Here is a 20,511-nt window from a genome sequence, read left to right on the forward strand (position 1 = left end):
TCTCTCATGGCTCGGGAGGTTAGAAGTCCAACTTTGGTAGAAAGGGGGAACCGATTACAAGGATTTGCATATAATCTCCTTCCTGGGGGATGGACAACAGAAAAGTGGGTGAAGGGGGACACTGGGCAGTGTAAGATATGATAAAATAATAATTTATAAATTATCAAGGGTTCATGAAGAAGGAAGAATGGGGAGGGAGGGAAAAAATGAGGAGCTGATACCAAGGGTTCAAGAAGAAAGCAAATGTTTTGAGAATGATGATGGCAACAAATGTACAAATGTGCTTGACACAATGGATGGATGTATGGATTGCGATAAGCGTTGTACAAGCCCCCAATAAAATGATATTAAATAAATAAGTCCAACTTCAGGGCACTGGCTGTGGGGGAAGGCCTTCTCAAACTGCTCTGGGAACAGGCTCCTTGGTGATCTTCATGTGGCATGGCATCTATGCATTGCTTGCGTGCTTCTTTAATCTCTATATCTTAAGAGATTGATCTGAGGCACATCCTATACAAATCCTGTCTCAAAGACAACCCCTTTCCAAACCCAATTATAACCACAGACATAGAGGATAGGACTTACAACAAAGATTTTGGAAGGATACAATTCAATCCAGAAAATTTAGAAGGGCCTCTTGTCTCTAATAGCAGCAATGTAGAAAGCTGGTGGCAGTGATAGACTCAATTATAGGAGGTGCTAGGGACCCCCTCTTGACAGCATTTTGGGGTATGGCACCTGAAGAACAAGGTGAAAAGCGGCCATCACTTCCCTAAAGCACCCTGACCCTCAACCCAATCTACCTGCTCCACAATCACACCCTGGACTGGGTCATCACCCAGAGCAGCTCCCTCCTAAATCTTAAGTTCACACATTACCACTTGCTGAGACCAACCTCCCCCTTTTCCAGACCCCTGACTCAATTGTTCTTTTTATTCTCTGCCTCCCGGGAACTTCCATCTTCTTTATGTATTTCAATATAACGTCCCTCTTGTCCTCATTCTCTACCTAGTCTGTAGCCCATCAATTCAGGTACTTTCAAGAACGCCAGTTCCCTGACCTATTGCTCTTTCATTCTCAACGCCTGACAAACTCCAGTCCTGGTTGAAATCAACTCTATTATTTCTGTACATATGCCTGGCTTACAGCTACTACTTAAGGAAATCCTATAATTGGGATTAAAGGTGTCCCACACTACATATTTTAAAATATAATTGTGTAAGGCAGCGGTTCACAACCTGTGGGTCCGACCCTTTGGGGAGTCAAATGATCCTTTCACTATGGTTGCCTGATTTATAACAGTAGCAAACTTACAGTTATGAAGTAGCAACAAACATAATTTTATAGTTGGGGATCACCACAACATGAGGAACAGTGTTAAAGGGTCGCAGCCTTAGGAAGGTTGAGAACCACTGGTGTAAGGGCTAATTAGTGAGGCTCAAAATGAAAATTCAAGACAGTATGGCTGTCTATAGACTGAACAAAGTTTTCCTTCATCTCCTCATAAAACGGTCCCCCAAAACCTCTACTGCTTTTAATTGTCTGGCCTACGTTATATCCATACACATGATTTCCAAGCATGCACTATGGTCTTAAATATAGATCTACACATACATCAACATACATATAAAAAACATACATGTGAGTAGATTGCTAGAATTGTAGTAGACGCTTTCTTGGGAACTGTCGGCTCTGCTACAAATTGGAATCCAATCTACAGCAGTGGGTTTGGTTTTTAGTGTTCTTGGTTAGACAACTGGTTGGGTTTTTTTTCTTTTCAACTCGATATTTCTTAATGATCTCCATAGCTGTAGATATGCTACCTTCTACAAAATATCCGCGACCCTTATTCACAGTAAGTGACAGTGTTTGGGATGTGCTTGTAGATGTCTTTAACTGAGCACGTGTGGCACATGTGTAACTATTTCTCAGAAGTGACAATACTTGGGCAAAAAAACATATTTAGCGATTTAAAACACTCTTCTAAATTGTCATCCAAAGGTGGAGGGCACGGGGCGGGGGCATACGAAATTGCCCTCCCAACTATACACAAGAGTTGCTGTCCTCCGTGGAGGTTCTCAGCACTGCCCTGCCCCGGTTTCCTTTACCAGACATCCTTCATCCTCATTTCCTTCATCCTGCACTGCAGCTCTGCACTCCTATTGAAACCCCCATCCCCATCCAAACACACACATTCTTAGCAAATGATCTCACCCTCTGTTTGCAGAGAAAATGCTACCGGAGAACTTTCTCGGCTTCCTACCAAGCCTGAAACTCACCGGTCCACCCCCATCCTGTCCTTCCGTCCTGTTATAATGGGGGGAAGAGGAGGTGAGGGGAGTCTTTCCTCCTGTGCACAGCCAATCCGGCTGTGAGGCCCTTCACAAAGGGCTGGCTACATTCTGTCTAAAGGTCTCAACGTCAACTCTCCGCTAACGCCCATCTCTGCCCGGGAGAGACCACCCTCTGCAGGCTCCCCTGGAGCCTCCTTGTGGTCCTTATCCGAGGGCGCACTACTGTCCACTCCAGCTGAAACACTCTCTTCAAAGAAATGTCACTCTCCCGATTTTCTTCCTTTCCCTCTGGGACTTCGTTCTCAGTATCTTTTCGTTCAAGTCAGGACTTCGAACTGAACGGAAGCCCCGATTCGAAGCTGAAAGTTTGGGGTTTGGGCCCTGTGCTCCCTTGTCTCTTTCTTCCCTTGGAGACGTCACCCACTCCTCACTTGTCAGGGCTCAAGCACCCTGTCTTCTCCTCCTGGACGTCTCGCTTCAGCCCAGACCACAGCCGTGTCCAGAGCGGACTTCATCCTTCCCACCCAGCCAGCCAGCCAGCCACGCCCTAGCTCCTCCTCCGGGAAGTCTTCCCTGCCTCCTCTGTCCGCCGCAGCCTCCCGACGGACGTGTCCGCCGCCACGTGGCTCCAGTACCTCGCAGACCTGGGGGATGTAGTTCTCTTTGAAGTAGTTCCTCAGCCAGGGCTTGGCATTGCGGAGCGAGGCCATGGCCAGCGGCCGGACGCAGCCTCCGAAGCGGCGCTCCCGGGTGCCAGCTCTCTGCGCCCAAGCGGCAGGCGGCGCGCGAAGGCTGGGGGCTGATGCGTCTGACGTTGCCGTGGCAACGCGGGAGTGGGCGGGGCCTGGGTGTCCCCGCCCCCCAGCTGCAGGGCCGTCGGAGGGAGGCGGGCCCGTGACCCGGGCTAGAGGCTCTTGGGAGAAGCGAGTGGGAGGCGCGCGCTGTGGTCGCGTCCCCAGTTCTCGCTGCAGGGCGCGCGGGCCTGCAGCCCCTCGGAGCCCGGCCGCCCACCTGCCCCGGCCCCACCCTCTGGCCGTGGCCCGCGGGAGGCATTACGCTTTAGCTGGGCCGTTTCCGGGAGGCGGAGCTCAGACCCCCATTTCCTTTCTCTACTGCTAGGGTGCACTTGGGGGCGGCGACGCTCTCGGGCCCGGCGATCTCCTGCGACCTGCGCCCCGGCTGCACCGAGGCTTCTGTGACCCCCCTGCGCTCCCGCGGGCTCCGCGCTTCCAGCCGGCAGCAGCATGGGCGGCGCCCGGGACGTGGGCTGGGTGGCAGCGGGCCTGGTTCTGGGGGTCGGTGCCTGCTACTACATCTACCGGCTGACGCGGGGCCAGCGGCGGGGCGCCCCCCGCGGGCCCCGGCTGCGCCCCTCGCCATCCATAGGTGAGACCCTGAGCGGGAGGGCGCGGGCCTGCGGCCGCGGCGGGAGGGGGTGGGGGGAGGAGGGGGGATTCCAGGGCCGGGGTGGGGACCACGGGCTGTGCAGGCGCCCTTGGCTTTCCCGCCCTCCGAGGAAAATGAGCGACCAGACCAGAGGCGGGAGGGCAGCTGGCAAGAGGACGAGCCCGGGAGGCTCAGGTGGAGAGGGCGGACCACCCACTGGACTCGGGTGGGCGAGGGGACCTGATCCGTCCCCCCCGCGCCCCCCCCCGCCGCCTCCACTTCTTTGTTCTGAATCTGGGGTGGGAATTTTCCCACACAGCAGCCTCCTGTGTTCCAGGTCCAGCGGAGCATGGCTGCCTGACTGTAACGCGGATCGCGGCTTTGCTGTGATCGGAGGGTTTTCTCCGGGCCCTGGATGTAGCGTTTCGGGGCCTGGAGCCGTAAAATGAGATTCTGTGTGCGGCTGGCCTGAAAGGAGGGACGCCACAGCGGCGGTCCTGCCTGCGCTCAGGGACACAGCGTACCTTGCGAGCACCGTAGCCCAGCCTCGCGCTGCCTGCAACTCCTCAAAGCCAGAAATAACAGAACCTCGATTTCCAAGGTTGAGCAGAACCTGGACGTCTAAGGCGTCAGCGAGGCACGTGCTGGACTCTGTAAGGTGTTCAAACCGGCATCATAAGACTTAGTCATGATAATCGGCCCGGCCTTTGAGATCTTCCAAGCGGTGGCTTTTTTGTGTGTTTTTTTTTTCAATTTCTCGCCTTAAAAACAAAATTCATTGAATGCAGATGAATCTTTAAAAAACGTTTTTCTTATGCAGAAGACTTGACAGATTGTTCCTGTGATGATGTCCTGAATGCGGAACAACTTAAGAAACTCCTTTACCTGCTTGAGTCAACCGAGGATCCTGGAATTCTTGAAGGAGCTTTGGTCACTCTGGGGAACAGCGCAGCCTTCTCCACGAACCAAGTGAGTACCCTAGCCTCAGCAGACATGCTCCTTCCATTCTTCTGCTCTAGAAGTTACTGTGGCGCTGGATAAGTTCCTCGCCCCAATTTCCTCATCTATGACACGTGGCTCCCTGTGCTCACATGTCTACCTCTCAAAAGCCCACCGTGGGCTTTTGAGTCTAGATCAGTGGTTCTTAACCTTCCTGATGCTGCGACCCTTTCATACAATTCCTCATGTTGTGGTGACCCCCAACCACATTATTTTCGTTGCTACTTCATAACTGTAAGTTTGCTACTGTTCTGAGTTGTAATGTAAATATCGGATATGCAGGATGTATTAGGTGACCCCTGTGAAAGGGTCATTTCCACCCCCCCAAGGGGTCGTGACCCACAGGTTGAGAACTGCTGGTCTAGATACATATGGCATTGGTCACTGGGGAACACATTCATATTGATCATATTGAATCCACCTTTGGTATGGCATAGCGCTTTAAGTATTTAAAATTCCAAAGCACTTCAGAAGAACAGCAAAGCAGCTCGTATTTAACCTGCGGTACTCTGCTGAGTGGCTGTGCTCTGTTAACTGAGAGGATTTGTGCCATGGACTCACCTGCTGCTCAGAGAAAGATGTCGTTGTAAGCATCCCAAAAAGATGATAGCTTTAGGAAACCCATGTAACGGTAGCTCTACCAAGGAGCTTCAAAACGTGCGTGGAAATAAAGTGGAATTAAATTTTCCGTGATCTTTTTGAGAATCCCTCATCCCCTGCCCTTCGGGGTCACTGAGTTGAATCGACTCTGTGGCAATGGGTAGCCTTTAACTACGCGCTTTAAATTATATGTTCAGCTTTATAATCATGGGTAGTTAATGCTGCCATAGCAACTACAGGTTGAAAGTGGTAATAAATGATCATATATATGAGGGTAATTGTTATATATACTAGGATTCCAGTTATTCCAAGCCAGACATGTTTAAACATGTCTCCCATCAGTAGATGGCTGCAGACAGGTTCTCTCAGTAGCATGCATGACTTACAGGCTTCCTCCGCAGGGGCTTCTGAGGGGACCTGCTTGACCAGTTTATTTCTAGGCAGACAGGTCAAAGGCTATCGTGACTTTTCATCCACAGGTTGATCTTGTTGGAGTTTCTTGAAGGCCACCACAGGTCCATCCCGAGGGCTTCTTAGAAAGAAATTTTGCAAAACTGGAAACATCCACTGGAGAGTTTAAAAAAAAAAAAAAGACGGGGAATTTTGCTCCGGGAATTTTTTCCATCGTGACACTGTACCTGGTCATTCTTTGAAGATAGGTAGGGCTGCCCTACAAGCATTTGGTTGGGAAGCCTTACCCCAAATTTACCCCTCTGTACCTAACGTTGCCCCTCGGGATTCTTGGGTACTCCAAACTCTAAGAACATATAAAAAGAACACCATTTGAATTTCTTGAGGATGTTACAACTGCAGTCTTGTATAAACCAGAGCACAGGATTCTTTGGAGAAGGGTGAGAGAGATGGGAACCCCATCTTCAAAGGTACATATACTTAGCTAGAGGAGATGTTGAGAAAAACAGCTTCCCATTTTGATAGTTTTAAGATTTCTGTGTTTTTTTTAGCAATACTTTTTTACTTATCCTCATAATTGTGGAGATTTCATGCATATATTTAGTATGTAAAATATCAAGTAAATTATAGTAGATAAGATTTTCTGATGGCTTTTAAATCCTGTTTCTCCATAGTGATCATCAAACTTTAGTATGCATAAGAATGATCATAACCTGAAACTGATAAAAGGGTCAATTCCTGGACCCTTTCCCCAAGGCGTTAGTTCAGTAGGTAGGGCTAGGGCCCAGGCATCAGAATTTCTTACAAGCACTCAGCTGTTTCTGATGCAAGTGGTCCCTTGGACATGGTCTGACAACCACGAGTCAATATAATTGACTCCTACAACACTTACTATCAGGACTAAACTGAATTTGAATACCTTACTGCTCCCCATTCCCACCTCTCACATGGGGGTGGGGGACGTATTGTGTTATATTTTTTTCAGCTGATTCTTGTTAGCATTATCACACATGTAATTAAAGTTATTTTTAACAAATACATTATTTCAGTCCATTTTTATCTAGCATGATATATACTATGAACCTCTGAAAATATCTAGGGAGATTTAGAGAATAACATTTTATTACTTACATCAGTACTAAATGGCAAGTGACTGAACACAACTTATTTTGAGCCCCAAAAAAGGAAAAGAATTGGACTTAGTTGCCTGAAACATTCAAGAATAGTATTGATTTCAGGCACAATTGAATCCAGTTCAAGGTTGCAGAAAGGGCTATCAGAGCTCCCTCCCTTTCCCCACCTTTTGGCTTTGCTTACCTCTTAGGTTTTCTTGTTTGTTTTGTTTTGTTTGTTTTTTAATTGGTCTTTGTCTCTTTGGCCACAAAGAGGTTTTCTTCACCAGGATGGAAAGAAAACCTTCATCCCTTGTGGCTAATGATAGAAAAGGTGGAAACTCCTCTCTCTCTTCTCCCCACTTTCCTCCCCCTCTCCCCCCTATGTATCAAACCTTGGAGCGAATGTCTCTTGTTGACCTTGCTAACATCGAGTGCCAACCCTTTGAGGCAATTGCTGGGTCTAGGGACCACAGTCCAGGATCAGTCAGCATCTTACAGCCAAGGAACGGGGATGGATGGTACAACAATTGACCAATAGTCTCATCAGGACCTGTGTGGGGTGCAAGAGATTCTATGTCTACCCGAGAGGAAAGAGATTTGCCAAGCAAAGAAAATCAGTAGATGGTGCTAGCATGCCTGTATTGGGGTGTGTATGATGCCCTGGCTGTAAAAGTCTCTGAAACCAACAGAGTGGGTCAGTAACCATTGGTGAGTAAGTCATGAACTAGATAATATGGGTTACTACAAGTTACCATCCATCCTTGATCTGCTTTAATATTCAAATAAGGAAGCTGTTGAGCTCCAGAGTCCTAGGGAAGTGCCTGGAATGGCAGTGGGAAAGCTTCTTTTCTTTCTGTGCTTGCTCAGTCTTTACAATGCCATGTCTTAGCCTTTCAAGAGTAATTTTAGCATCTTTTTCTTCAATTCTTTGAAGAAAAAGTTGTTTGTTTTTGTTTGAAGTGTGGGGGCCAGAGATATAGCTGTTTTGCATCGCATCTACTCCCTTATCGACCAGCTAGTGATCTGAGCAAGTCCACTGGTTATTTTGCACCGGAAAGATGTGCATTGGCCATCATGAGCGCCAGGGTGTGAGCAAATGTTATATGGCACCTTAGCTGGGCCATGGCTATCAGTGGTTTGGCAGTTAAATAATAATGCAATTTGGCAGATATGTAATGAAGTGGTTATCCTCCATTTTGTAATTATATGTGGTCGTCCATATCTGCATAATACTAATTTTTCATATCAAGGCCTTGTCCTTGGAACTTAACAATGTTGGTAAGAAAGGAACGGAGGTGATTGTAAACAATTTTGATGGTGGTTGAAAATCTGTGAAACTCTAGGCCTACAAGACATTAATAGATGTTCTCCCGACTCCTACCACTGAGAAATGGCCCTCTCGTGTATTGTGGAGCCCTGATGGGATAGCGGGTTCCACCTGGGACTGCTAACCCCAGGGTCAGCAGTTTGAACCGTCCAGCCACGCTGAGAGAGAAAAGGTGAAGCTTTCTGATCCCATTAAGAATGAGTCTCAGAAACCCACAGGAGCAGTTCTACTCTGTCTACGGGGTCACTATGAGTCAGGATTAACTCCATGGAGTGAGTCAGGTTTTTCCAGTTTTTTATGGGTATATAATATGCCGAAATATGATATATTCAATATCCTTCTCATTGAGATTGGAGTTTTCTGAAGCACGTTAGCATTTTAATGTCTCGCAGTGAAGAGCCATGTTTGCTCTTTATACCCAGATTTTCACAACTAGATTTAACCATGGAATTCCCTTTTATTGTGGACTATCTCTTATCCTCGTGAAGACTAGTCTTCCAAAGAATACATGTTAGCAAAACACTACTTTGGTATCATAGATCGTAATACTTTCAAAGTTGGTCTCTATTTAGGATGTTAACTCTATGGGGAGCTGATATCAGGGGCTCAAGTGGGAAGAGAATGCTTTGAAAATGAGGATGCAGCATATGTGCAAATGTGCTCGACACGCTGGATGAATGTGTGGATTGTGATAGGAGATGCAAGAGCCCCAATAAAAGTATTTAAAAAATAAAAACAATCATCAAAAAAAGCTGTTAACTCTATTTCCAGGACCTCTGGTGGCGTAGTGGTTACGTTACAGTCTGGGAAACTCCTCGGCATTTCTACCCGCCCTATAGGGTTCCTATGAGTCCGCATTCACCTGATGACAGTGGAAAGGAAGTTAAAGAAAACTTACGTCAAAGCAAAATAATTTTCATTTTGTGAATTGCTTTAAGATAAGTGCATTAGCTCTGCAAATCTCTGTATCTATGCTACAGTTTAAATAGGTGCATACCTTAATTTATGCTTCATTTTCTTTACCTATAAAATTGTGGATAGTTAAGAAAACATCAGGGGCTACATATTATATTGTATATGGTAAAGGCATCTTCAAAGAGTTATTTTTAAAGTTTTACTTGTAGGTACCAAGAATTCCAGGGAAAGGAATGTCTGTTGGCCTCATGGTCTTGTTTTCTCCCTCTTAGGCCATCATTCGTGAACTGGGGGGTATCCCAATTGTTGGGAGCATGATCACCAGTGCCAACGACAGTATTAAGGAGAAAGCTTTAAATGCACTGAATAACCTCAGTGTGAATGTTGAAAATCAAGAGATAATAAAGGTAAGTTACCTGGAAGCACAGAGATGTAAGGTGTGCTATGAGTGAAAGAAAGTAACAGATTGGTTTTAAACCTTTAGCTGACAGTTCTTTGTAACTTCTTGGCTATGAATTCTCCTTAGAAGAGTGGCGAATGAGCCAGGGGCAATGGGAGATGCATTGGACTCTGGAAGTTGGGGATCAGTTTAATCCAAAGTGTGGTAAAGTCAGCACACAATGGAGTCCGTGATCTGTGCTGCAGAATCTAGAAGTGGACGTCATACGACTTGCGAGAAAGCCAGGCGGGAGGGATAAGGCGGCGCCAGACATGGCTGTCATTCCAGGCAGAAATAAGTCAGTACTTTAAGGAAAATTAGAAGTGAAGACATTCTTGCCATCAAAAGGAAAGATGCCACCTAAAAACCTCGAGTAAAAGGTGGGATCTGATCGGGGCCTTAAAGGTGTCTTAAGATTTTTACAAACAATCTTGGGCTCAAAAAGTATTTCACGTAGCTTAAGTTCCAGTCTGACTGTTGTTTTTTCATCATAAAGTTGATGCTTGCAGTCTCGTGTCACTTCTACAGGAAGCTAAGATATATGAAGAGAGACCATGTTGCCTCTCTGACACTATTAATTCTTAAACATAATGCAGAGAGGGGAAATGTGGGATACTAGCACTGTAGGGAAATAAAACTGGGACTTATTCCCTGACTGGTACGGAGGGAATCTGGAAGACTAGTATCCCATGGCTGGAAGACCTCCACTCTGGTAGTTGGAGATATAGTCCAGGTACATGTTCCTGCGGTTGTCTATCATTTCCACAGTTTCTCCCCTAAAGCTGTGATACCTTAATGTGAGCACATGGTTGATTCATTCGCCCTATAGAAGCAGACATTCCTCTTTGCTCGTTTTCTTCCCACCGTGGCATCCAGCCCCTCTCATACCTTCCTCCAATAGTAGATGGGCTTAGGGGGACTTTATTCTCCATGCCTGGATTTATGTTTGCTATAAGCCTGAATTTTGGGCTATATTAATTGGGTCATGAAGTTTTGCCTTGACAGCTTTCAATGTATAGAAAATAACCATGTAGTCACTGTGGCTCTTTTGAATTTTATGTATAAAGCAAAAGGGGGAATTGTGGGAAACAGAAGGATTTCTCCCAAGTTCTTTCCCCAAGATATAGACCAAACATAGCTGCTTGTGAATGACCATACACTTGGAGGTCATCAGAAGTAGATCAGGGTTTATTCTCCCTAAGGGTTATCAGCCATCTAGAGCAAGCAGTCACCACTGCTTATCCCACAAGAAGTAGGGCCCACTCCCTTCTCATAAGGATAGCAGTTGACTGTTTCCTTGTAGGAGACCCCAGAGAAGTCAAGCCCATCCAAGGGTGACCAAGGTTAGGCCACCATCAAGAATCTACTGTCCATCTTGTCACATGTACACCCCTAGTCCCTCCCCTTCCTATTATGTGTACAGCCCCAGCTCATCCCTCTCTGTCACACTTATGCCTATTATACTGCCCCTTCCTATAATGTGCATGCCTATTGTACTGGCCCTTCTGGTAACCTGTGGTTATCTGTAATCATGCCCTCCCTAGATAGATATAGCCCTTGTTTAGCAATAAACAGGGTCCTTGAGCATCCTGCCAGGTCCCTGCCCCCACCTCGCCTAGGCCCACGCTGTGCGCAGATCTGGCTGGTAAGATCATGGCCATCCAGGAGGTGAGCATGCTACCAAAAAAAAAAAAAGATTTTTACAAACAGATTTCCCCCCACCCACCCCCATGATACAGGCTGGACCTGGTTTCCAAAATCTTCTGTATTAGGGGTTTGTATTGTTTTCTTCATTTTTTTGTTCCTTTTAGGGTGAATCTCAGAGGTGTTATGTCAATGGAGGTCACCCTCTTGAAGCTGTGTCATATGCTTTTCTATTTGGGGGTAGATGAAACCTAAGATTGATGATCCTAGAGGGGCAGCAAGTAGAATAAGGGGATCAGTGAGGTGGGGGTGTGCAGTAGGTGAGAGTGTGTAAAAGGGGGGCAGATGATGTCAAGGAGTCCATGCAGAAAAAGAATGTTTGGAAACTGATGTGATAGCAAGTGTACATTTTACTTGCAAATGGTATATTCTACTTGAAGTGCTTGAAGTTTGGAATGATGTATGTATTAAATTCCAATTAATAATAAAAATTTTTTTTAAAGATCTCTACAGTAGGGTTGGGGAAAGAGGGAATTCCAAGTAGAAGAAGTGAGGGGAGTCAGGCACTATTCACAAAATTAAATGAGCTGGACCACTTAGCACTCCTCTGACTAGAATTATAATGAGGTAAAGATTTTGAGACAGTAAGGATGTAAGTGTTTAACACATTTGGGGAAGCTTCAAAAGACAACTGATGTATGAAAATATGATTTGTAATGAGGTCAGGAAATGCTATTTTTAAGTATGGGGAGATAATGAAATGGTAGAGCTTATAAGCCAGAGCAAAAGCTGGCGTCACTAAATTTCACATGTAAGAAATGTGAACAGGGTGGACTTGTTTCATCACATATGTATTTTATCACAATTTTCTTAAAAATTTAATTTCTCTTTGGATTACTGTTGTTATTTGAGTTCTACAATAACATGGAAATGTTTGGTGATGAAAAAAAATTAGAAATGGCTTATGGGGCAATTGGTAACTTAGCTCTCCAGATTACAAAAAATAATTCTCCAAGCTGAAAAATGGGTTTTTAGGAAACTTTATTATACTGGGTTGTCATGTATGAACTAGGACCACTACTGGCATTGTATTACTTTGTGCCGATGATAGTTAACCTAACAATTCATAGTTCAAAGAACCTAAGCCAAATAGTTTTGCCTTGAATTGCTTTGGATAGAGCTAAAAAAATAAAAAAAGTATTCCACCTGGTGCCCTGCTCTTTACTTCTTTCATGATGCAGCTAGCTCCCTCTAGACCTCACTAGGAAGACAGGAAGACAGGTACCCCGATACAGAATACAGGAAGGCCCGCTCCATCTTCCCCCTTGAACTGGTGTGCCCACAACAGAGGAGCAGAAGGGTAGTCTCAGTTGGGAGGTCCCAGAAAGGAAGAGTTCAAGGGTGAAGAGAATTTGCTCTGGAGGTCAGCCCTCTGTCCCGACAACCACTGGCTGGTTTGGGCAAAGGATCCACAATCCTGGACTTAAAAGCCCTTGTGGTGACAGCATCCACCGCATGTAGCCTTAAGGGAGGGAGGCATATTGGTAGAAATGCTCGGCACAGTAACCGCTGTTAACAAAATAGCTTTATTTAAAAAACACCTGTGTGTTAGACTGGGTAGACTAGGAAACAAATTCATAGACACTCATATGTGTATAAGAAAGAGCTTTATATTTAAGAGCAATTGAATATTGAGGAAACATCCCAGCCCAGTCCAGATCAAGTCCCTAAGTCCGATATTAGTCCATATGTCTGATATCAATCTATAAAGTAATCTTCAAACTCACGAAACACATGCAATGATGCCGAATGCAGAAAAATCACAGGCCAGTGGGTGTAAAATCTTGTGGATCCAGTGGTGGTGGAAGCATCTCAGTGATGGCAGGGGTCTCCACCCGACGTCTCCAGCTCCGAGGCTCTGGCTGCCATCAGCCTGTCTCCATGTGTCTTGTCAACGGCAATGTCTCCTAGGCAGTGAGCATGTGTCCCGCCTCCGGTGAGCTATTTATTTCCTTAGCGTCTCCAAATGAGGTCATCAAGCTGGGACCTGATTGACAGGCTAAACCCCACCCCTTCATTCTCAATACTCAGGTTGACACCAGATTATGTAACGCCCACAACCTACATTTGAAGGAAAGATGAAAAGGCCATCTTTTCTGAGAAGCCATTGCCATCTTGGACAGTAGCCCTACACGACTGTGCCAACTGTGCCTATCCACTGGTATAATTTCAGAGATCCTGAAATGCCTCCTTTTCTCTTTCTGCCTTCAGGTCTACATTGATCAGGTCTGTGAGGATGTCTTCTCGGGCCCCCTGAACTCTGCTGTGCAGATGGCCGGACTGAGATTGCTAACCAACATGACCGTTACCAATGACCACCAGCATATGTTTAAAAGTTACATTACGGACATCTTCCACGTGCTGCTGGCTGGAAATGGAATCACCAAGGTAAGAGGCAGTGTGGAAGTACAGAAAGCTCCTGGGTCAAGCTTCTCATGATCGAAACAAGATTCCTAGGTCACCTTTCTTCAACTGATTTTATTCACAAAAAGAGGAGATTTGTTAAAAACCCTTCCTTGGGCCTAAGAAAATGTTAATTTTTCCTCTGAAAATTGAATTATAGAGCTAGCTTGTGAGAATCATCAGTTATTTCATTTATCACTAGATTGATGTCCATCTAGCTTTTACTGAAGTCAAGTAGTTAGTCCCCTCCCCCTTTTCCCTTCCTCTAGAAAAGGAACGCTGGTGGTGTAGTGGGTTATGTTTTGAGCTGTTAACCACCAGGCTGGCAGTTCAAACCCACCAACAGCTCTGAGGGAGAAAGATGAGGCTTTTGCTTCTGGAAAGATTTACAGCCTTGGAAACCAACAGAGGCGGGTCTACTCTTGTCCATAGGTTCTCTGAGTTAGAATTGATTCAAAAAGCAGTGGTTAGACATAGGCGCCCTAGTGGTTTACTGGTTACACATTGGGTTGCGCTCCCCATGGTCGCCAGTTTGAAACCACCTTCAGCTCCATGAGAGAAAGACTGGGCTTTCTATTCCCATAAACAACTACAGTCTCGGGAATCCACAGGGGGGTGATATGAGTCAGCATTGACTTGAGTGCTGTGAGTTTGGTTGGTTGTTTGTGATTAAAAGGAGTCCTGGGATAATGTTAGTTGTTGAGTCAGCTCCAACTCATGGTGATTCAACTCTGTTGATCGAGGATCTCAATAAAATAAAATTCTTGGCAACTTTAATATTGTCTCCTTGTAGCTTGATGATGTTTACTGGTCCATCGTAAGGATGTTGCATTCCATATGAATGCAGTGTAGCCTTTGTTCTTCATCTGTGTTTCAAGACCGCTTCACTTGTAGCAAGCAAGCCTGTGTCATCTACATAGGAAGGTTGCTAGTGAGCCTTTCTTCCTAAAGCAACTTTTGCATTTTAGTGAAGGGAGTGGATTGACTATATGCAGGCTGACTCGATGACCTTAAATAAGCGTCCTAAATGTCCTCTGTCCAGTTCCGTGGCCGTGGGAACCATTGGGGATTAAACGGGATGATTAGGAATCACAAGAGACGTGACGACAGTCCCTTGAATACCCCCCTTTATTAGTGCGTGCTTTTCTCAAATGCCAGGAGTTCAAGACAAAGCATAAAAATAGGTGTAAATTAAGATTCGGATTGGTAAAGTCGCTGGTTACTTAAGATTGACTGATCTGCGTTTTCGGCCACATTTGAGAGAAAAATACACAGGTATTGAAGCTGGACTCCACCAGGTTTGATAGCTTGAAAGGTACTGCAGAGGTGATCAAGAGGTGGCTGCGGAGCCAGTCCTGGTTTTTAAATAGGTCTTTTAAAGTGTGGTAATTTGGGCTTTCTGCATTTAAGTAGCCAAACATTGGCTTCTGGGCCCAGAGGCGTTCAAAATTAAATGTAACTGTAAGTCATCCTATAGCAAGGTTGCTGCTTCCACAGGCAACTTCTGACACACCCATACCTGTCAACATCATTCTCTCCAGTGAACCAAGATAACTTTGAGCACCTGTGACCCAAATGGTCACTCCTGACCCTGCTCCTTCCGTGGCATTTCCAATTCCGGGAAATGTCCTCACTGCCTGCTCCTGAAGCCGCTGTGCTTCAGCACTCAGGAGAAATGCTCGGCCCACAGCAGGCAGGTCTGACTGCAGGCTGTGCAGAGATCTGTCTCCGAGATGGTGTGTGTTTTCCTATGTTTTAGGACTTTAAAGTGGTGATTCATGCCATGATTTTACTTTAAATTTTCCTTATTTTGTAGGGGGCTTAGCTTTCTTTCTTTCTTTTTTTGTATGTTGCCTAGTATATTATTTGTGGGATAAAAAAATTTACTTTTGTGGTCTACCTGGAAGTGTAGGTACAGATGAAAACACTGTTTCTCTGTAAAAATGAGCTTCAAGTTCCAACTCATCAATCAGTGTTGGATGGTAACCATTGGTGAGTTGGAAAATGTATCTTGTTTCACCACCAAAATATTTTCTTTGTAAATAAACCATCAAAATGATTTTTCTACAGAACATGATTTGTTTAAAGGCAGAGTGATCTGACTGTATTATAATAACCTTCTACCTATACCACTGATTCATGACTAAATATAAGTAATAGAGGTTAATATAAATAAACTGCGTATATGCTTCATCTGTAATGCGTGTAAGATTAATAACTTAAAAGAAATACCCAGTAGTCACCACAAGGTGGCACATGTGACAACAGAAAGGGGAAAAAAAGCAGAGGGCTTACTAGGATTTCCACCCGAAATACGTACTTGTTCCAGCTGTAGTAATATTCTAACTTGATGTATTTCCCCTCCTGTTCCACTATCTTCTGCAGAGCATGCCATCTCCCACCAGTGAGTGAGTCAGCTCCAACTCCTGGCCACTCCATGCGTGTCCGGGTAGAACTGGGCTCTGTAGGGTTTTCGGTGGCTGGTTGTGTTTTCAGCAGTAGTTCCCGAGGCCTAATGAGGCACCTTGGGGTAGACTTGAACCTCTAACCTGTGGGTTAGCAGCCTAGTGTGTGAATAGTTTGCATGGCCCAAGGGTTCTCGGGGATTTATAGTAATGCACTAAAAAGCCAGGGGCCATGTTATTGTCTAGTTTTGGTAGCCAAACGTTTCTAAAATTACATGCTTTGAAGTTGAAATTCATTGGACTTTTGAAAAATTTCATTTAATCGATGGTAAGCATGGTAAGTTGTTTATGAATGCATGTTGAAGTTACCGGGTGTAATGCATTGTTAGGTGCGAGAGAGGGGGATTGTGAGCATCTGCCCAGTATCCCACCTCCAGAGCAATCTAATTGGGAAATACGAACTAGCACTGCTCTGTGAGAAGTGCTCGGGGAGGGGTGGCAAGTCCTCTGGGAGGGACAGAGGCTGGAGCCTGAGGACCTGAATGAGAACTGAAAGGTTTCATGGGAGGAGAGAGATGGAGGCAGGCCGTGAGCGTGGGCAAGACTGTAACCAGTGTACATGCCGAGAGGCCAGCAGGCCAGGAGGAGAGAATGTGTTGTGTGCCTGTTAGTCTGAAATAGATGCTACTCTTCTTTCAGGTTCAGGTTCTGAAACTGCTTTTGAATTTGTCTGAAAACCCAGCCATGGCAGAAGCACTGTTTGGTGCCCAAGTAAGTACCTTACCTATTTGTTTCCTGAATATACAGATACATGGATTTGGACCTACAGGCAAATCTTTAACATAAGCCTGGTCCTTTAAGATAAATCTTACCAAACGAATAGCTCTTTTCACATAAATGTTCAATTAATGTATTCGCAAATTTCTTTGCATGTAACTCTCCCACATAAGTCGCTCACACATGTACATAATCAGCATAGGAAACTAGAGTGCAAGAGGGGGCAGTTGGCGACAACCTGGTGCGTGTTGTTTGCATAAAAATACTTTTTACTTTTTTCTTCATTTGCTTCACTTCGCACAATGTGTGTCTTTCGGATAAAAGTTCTTGATTTGGTGCCTTATCCTTCTTAGCATTATCTCAAACTAGACCGTTCAGACGTGTTACGTAACTAGTGCAAGTTTATTTCAGTTCTGCCCTCGACTCCAAAAATACTTTTGAAACCCATGCATTTCATGAGGTACGTTTTCCATGACCTGTTGGAAGACCCTCCTGTAAGTCATGGCACGATGTTGTCCTCACGGGACAGTCTGGTGGAAGAGACAGACCTGACCAGTACCTGTGAGGTCATTACGCTTTGAGTAGTGTTCTGAAGTAGTGTCCTGTCGAAGTGGCACCTGTGTACTCATGCTGATCCTTATGACGAGTTTTAAAATGTGAAGTACTGATGCCGTTTTTAAGTGAGAGTAAGCCTGAGCCAGGTTTCCACCTACTGATCGTGCTCATGGTCTCCTTTCAGGTGGACGCGTCATTCCTGGCCCTCTATGACAGCCACGTAGCAAAGGAGATTCTTCTTCGAATGCTTACCCTGTTCCAGAATCTAAACAACTGCGTCAAAATGGATGGTAGTTTAGTTCTGAGGTCTACGTTCATGTTTCATAAAGGTTCATTGTTTTTCCTGTTGTATGGACAAGAATGTGCCCAGAAAATGAAAGCTTTAGTTAACCACCCTGATGTGGATGTGAAGGAAAAAGTTCTCATAATCACGTAATTCTCATTGGCCATGTTTCCAGAGAGCAATGCAGTCTGGAAATAATACACATTATAAATCTACTTTCCATCTTCCGTATAAAGCAAAAGGGAGTCTTTCAGCTGTTGAATTTTAAACAGTAAATATCATGTTTCCTCATTAACACAGCTACAACTTGCCATGGTCTCCAAGTTTGTTTTGGATTATTTTATTGATACCAAATGAATACTAGCACTTCTACTGAAAACATTCTTTTGATTTTGTGTAGATTGAGATGCTTTAGTTATTTCCTCTGTGTGAAGTGACTTTTGTATGCCTCAGTTGCCCGTCTACCATATGCAGTGATTTGCGGTTCAGAGTTAGCAGAGTAGAACAGCAGTGTGTTCAAGGCTGCGACCTTCCGGAAGCAGATCTTCCCCCAGCACCTCCAGGTCCCCTCAAGCTGTCTTCCGAGGCACCTCTGGATGGGGTTCGACTGCCAGGCTTTGGGGCTTATAGTCAAGCTCCTGACCGTTGGGGCCACCCAGGGACGCTCGGGACATTCATATGTCATTCACTGAGTGTTTGAGAGCGGCATGAGAATCACACCGTCCTTTCAGTAGTGATGAGATGCTGAGTCCTCGAGGCTAACTGCCGGTCCCGTCCTCCTGCTTCCACAAACCCGCTCCAGTCATGTGTGCTTCTAGTCGATGACAACATGTAAACTTTAGGAGAAAGTGTGTCCTAGTACCTGCCCACTCCCACTCAACGTGCCAGTATGTAAAAATGCTACTAATAAAATACTGGGATTGATCAAGTTGTCCATCCCTCAGCAATTGGGTAAATCTGTTGTTCTGTCTTTAAAGAGAACAGAGTGGCTGAGAGTGTGCTGATGTCGAAAGGCATCCATGAGATAAGGTGGTTTTCTGAAACACACTGGCAGAAGATGTACGCAATCCCATTTGTGGTTTCTTAAGGGAAAGATATTTATGTTTATATATACACAGAACACGTCCAGAATGATACACCAACTCTCGGGATTGGGGAAATGATTTGTCTATATTCTCTTCTACTGTTTTTTACTCTGAGCATAAATTTTATAATACTGTTTTTTTTTAAATAAAGAGGAAAATCATGAGGTTATGTATATTTTCTTCCCTTAATAGTACTTTTTTCATTTTCACCCATATTCTACTTGACTAATATAAGGTTGGAAAAGATTTCAGCATTTAATTTTCTTAACCTTTTTATTTCATAAGGTATCGTTACAATTTATTGTTATCTTTGAGTTCAGCCAGAATATCTCAAAGTGTAAAGTTCATAACCCTCAGCATGCTTCGCAGTGTCAATGTGCAAGCACAAACTGCTACTCCGTGTACTTTAAGGCAGCACCCCAGTGCTTTGAATCGCCTCTGTGAATACGTGGGTCCGACTGTTTCCATAGGAAGTCAAATCCTTCAGCAGAAAAAAATGTGTTTTCAGGCTTATCCTGATACAGAAATTATACTTTGAAGGAGGAATAGTCAGTCACACAGTATAAGAAAAGGCTCACTGTAAGGTGTAAATGAAAATTCCCAAGGGACTGGAGTTGGAAAGGATGCATGATGGCTAAGAACGATGTCTTTATATATTGGTGATGGAAATAAGTACTTATTCCCTGAAAGGCACATTTCTTTATAACGGTTTTTCTTCCTCTGCCTCCTTATTTAATGAAGATATGTATTCAACATGTGCACATATTAAAAACCTGTATTGAGCTTCTATGTGTTTGAGCAGCACTGGCTTCTAAAACTCCATCTCTTTATTCTCTCCCTCGGTTTGAATGGAATAACTCACACTTCAGTGTCTAAAGATGAGAGCATTGAGCCTAAAATGTCAAAAATGCTGGATTTGAGTTATTTTTAACTCCTCAAAAAGAACTACGTGGTGGAAATGCACAAGCAGATCTTTAATCTATTAGTGGAGGTCATGGCACGCCTTAGCTTTTATTAATGAGACTTTTAATTGAAAGAACCCCACCACCCTCTGCCAATGAGGCATAAATTGCCCTCAGTTACTCCACGGAGAAAATGAATCTTTAATGGCCTGTATATTGATTGTGGACGCTAGCTAATAAAAGAAAATGAAATTGACTTATAACATGCATTCCCAAATTTATTTATCCCACTGTCCCCTTGTCAGAAAGAGGGGAGGGGGAAAAAAGGGGGGGTTTGGCATTCTCCGGCAATTAAAAACTTGTATACTGTAGCCTCTTGATTGGGGGTAAAGTGTAGGTGTCTGCGCAGCTCATGCTACCGCCAGGGGGCAGTGTTGCATCCTGTGGGGAACACCGGTTCAGAGGGTAAGGGACATACATGCTGGCCTGAATCGAGGGAAGAGTGGATTTGCCGTGTTTTTTCAACATTTATCTTTCACATAAATCCTTCAAAAATGTAACAAGTGAAAAAGAAAAGGGTAACCCACTCTACAGGGTCAGGAGACGAAGCCTCGTGTGCTTTGGCCCACAGGTCTTCACACAGCCAATGTGGAAAGGATGTGAGTGGCAAATAAACGCAGCTTGTGAGGACTCCACAAGAATGAGGCAGGTCCAATTAAAGTGGAACTAGAACATGGTGATTTAAAGTGCATAAGGACTCGGTTAATTGGTACACATGAGTATAAAAATAAGGCTAATATGGAAAATAAATACTTAAGATAATGTTTGGCTTGCTTCCTTGAGTGGAGGTAAGATAAGAGTTTCCAGTTCAGCATGCAGCTGCAAGGAAGGTGACTGAGAATGTTGGCTTG

The 20,511-nt window shown here is 44.7% G+C and overlaps 2 protein-coding genes across 2 annotated transcripts in view; one reads left to right on the forward strand and one right to left on the reverse strand.

The window, feature by feature from the left end:
- FBXL13 (F-box and leucine rich repeat protein 13) overlaps positions 1–3,068 on the reverse strand; it is a 245,272-nt gene extending 242,204 nt beyond the window's left edge. The window contains exon 1 of the mRNA XM_075557360.1: positions 2,930–3,068. Coding sequence (XP_075413475.1) covers positions 2,930–3,004 — 75 coding nt within the window. The 5' untranslated portion in view covers positions 3,005–3,068. The remainder of the gene's footprint in view (positions 1–2,929) is intronic.
- A 141-nt stretch (positions 3,069–3,209) lies between these two features.
- Positions 3,210–19,863, forward strand: ARMC10 (armadillo repeat containing 10). The gene is made up of 6 exons (XM_075558505.1): positions 3,210–3,680; positions 4,501–4,649; positions 9,320–9,454; positions 13,402–13,578; positions 16,698–16,769; positions 17,515–19,863. The coding sequence occupies exons 1-6, from the start codon at positions 3,539–3,541 to the stop codon at positions 17,764–17,766; spliced, it is 927 nt and encodes a 308-aa protein (XP_075414620.1). The 5' UTR covers positions 3,210–3,538; the 3' UTR covers positions 17,767–19,863.
- Positions 19,864–20,511: the final 648 nt, after the last annotated feature.

The sequence above is a fragment of the Tenrec ecaudatus genome, chromosome 9 (assembly GCF_050624435.1).
Source record: "Tenrec ecaudatus isolate mTenEca1 chromosome 9, mTenEca1.hap1, whole genome shotgun sequence".
Taxonomy (NCBI): domain Eukaryota; kingdom Metazoa; phylum Chordata; class Mammalia; order Afrosoricida; family Tenrecidae; genus Tenrec; species Tenrec ecaudatus.

Bases quoted from the DNA above. Each gene is read 5' to 3' on its own strand.
- ARMC10 (XM_075558505.1), top strand. From the start codon at position 3,539: ATGGGCGGCGCCCGGGACGTGGGCTGGGTGGCAGCGGGCCTGGTTCTG. The intron at 4,650-9,319 runs GTGAGTACCCTA...TCTCCCTCTTAG, and splicing joins CAGCCTTCTCCACGAACCAA to GCCATCATTCGTGAACTGGG. The intron at 16,770-17,514 runs GTAAGTACCTTA...GTCTCCTTTCAG, and splicing joins AAGCACTGTTTGGTGCCCAA to GTGGACGCGTCATTCCTGGC.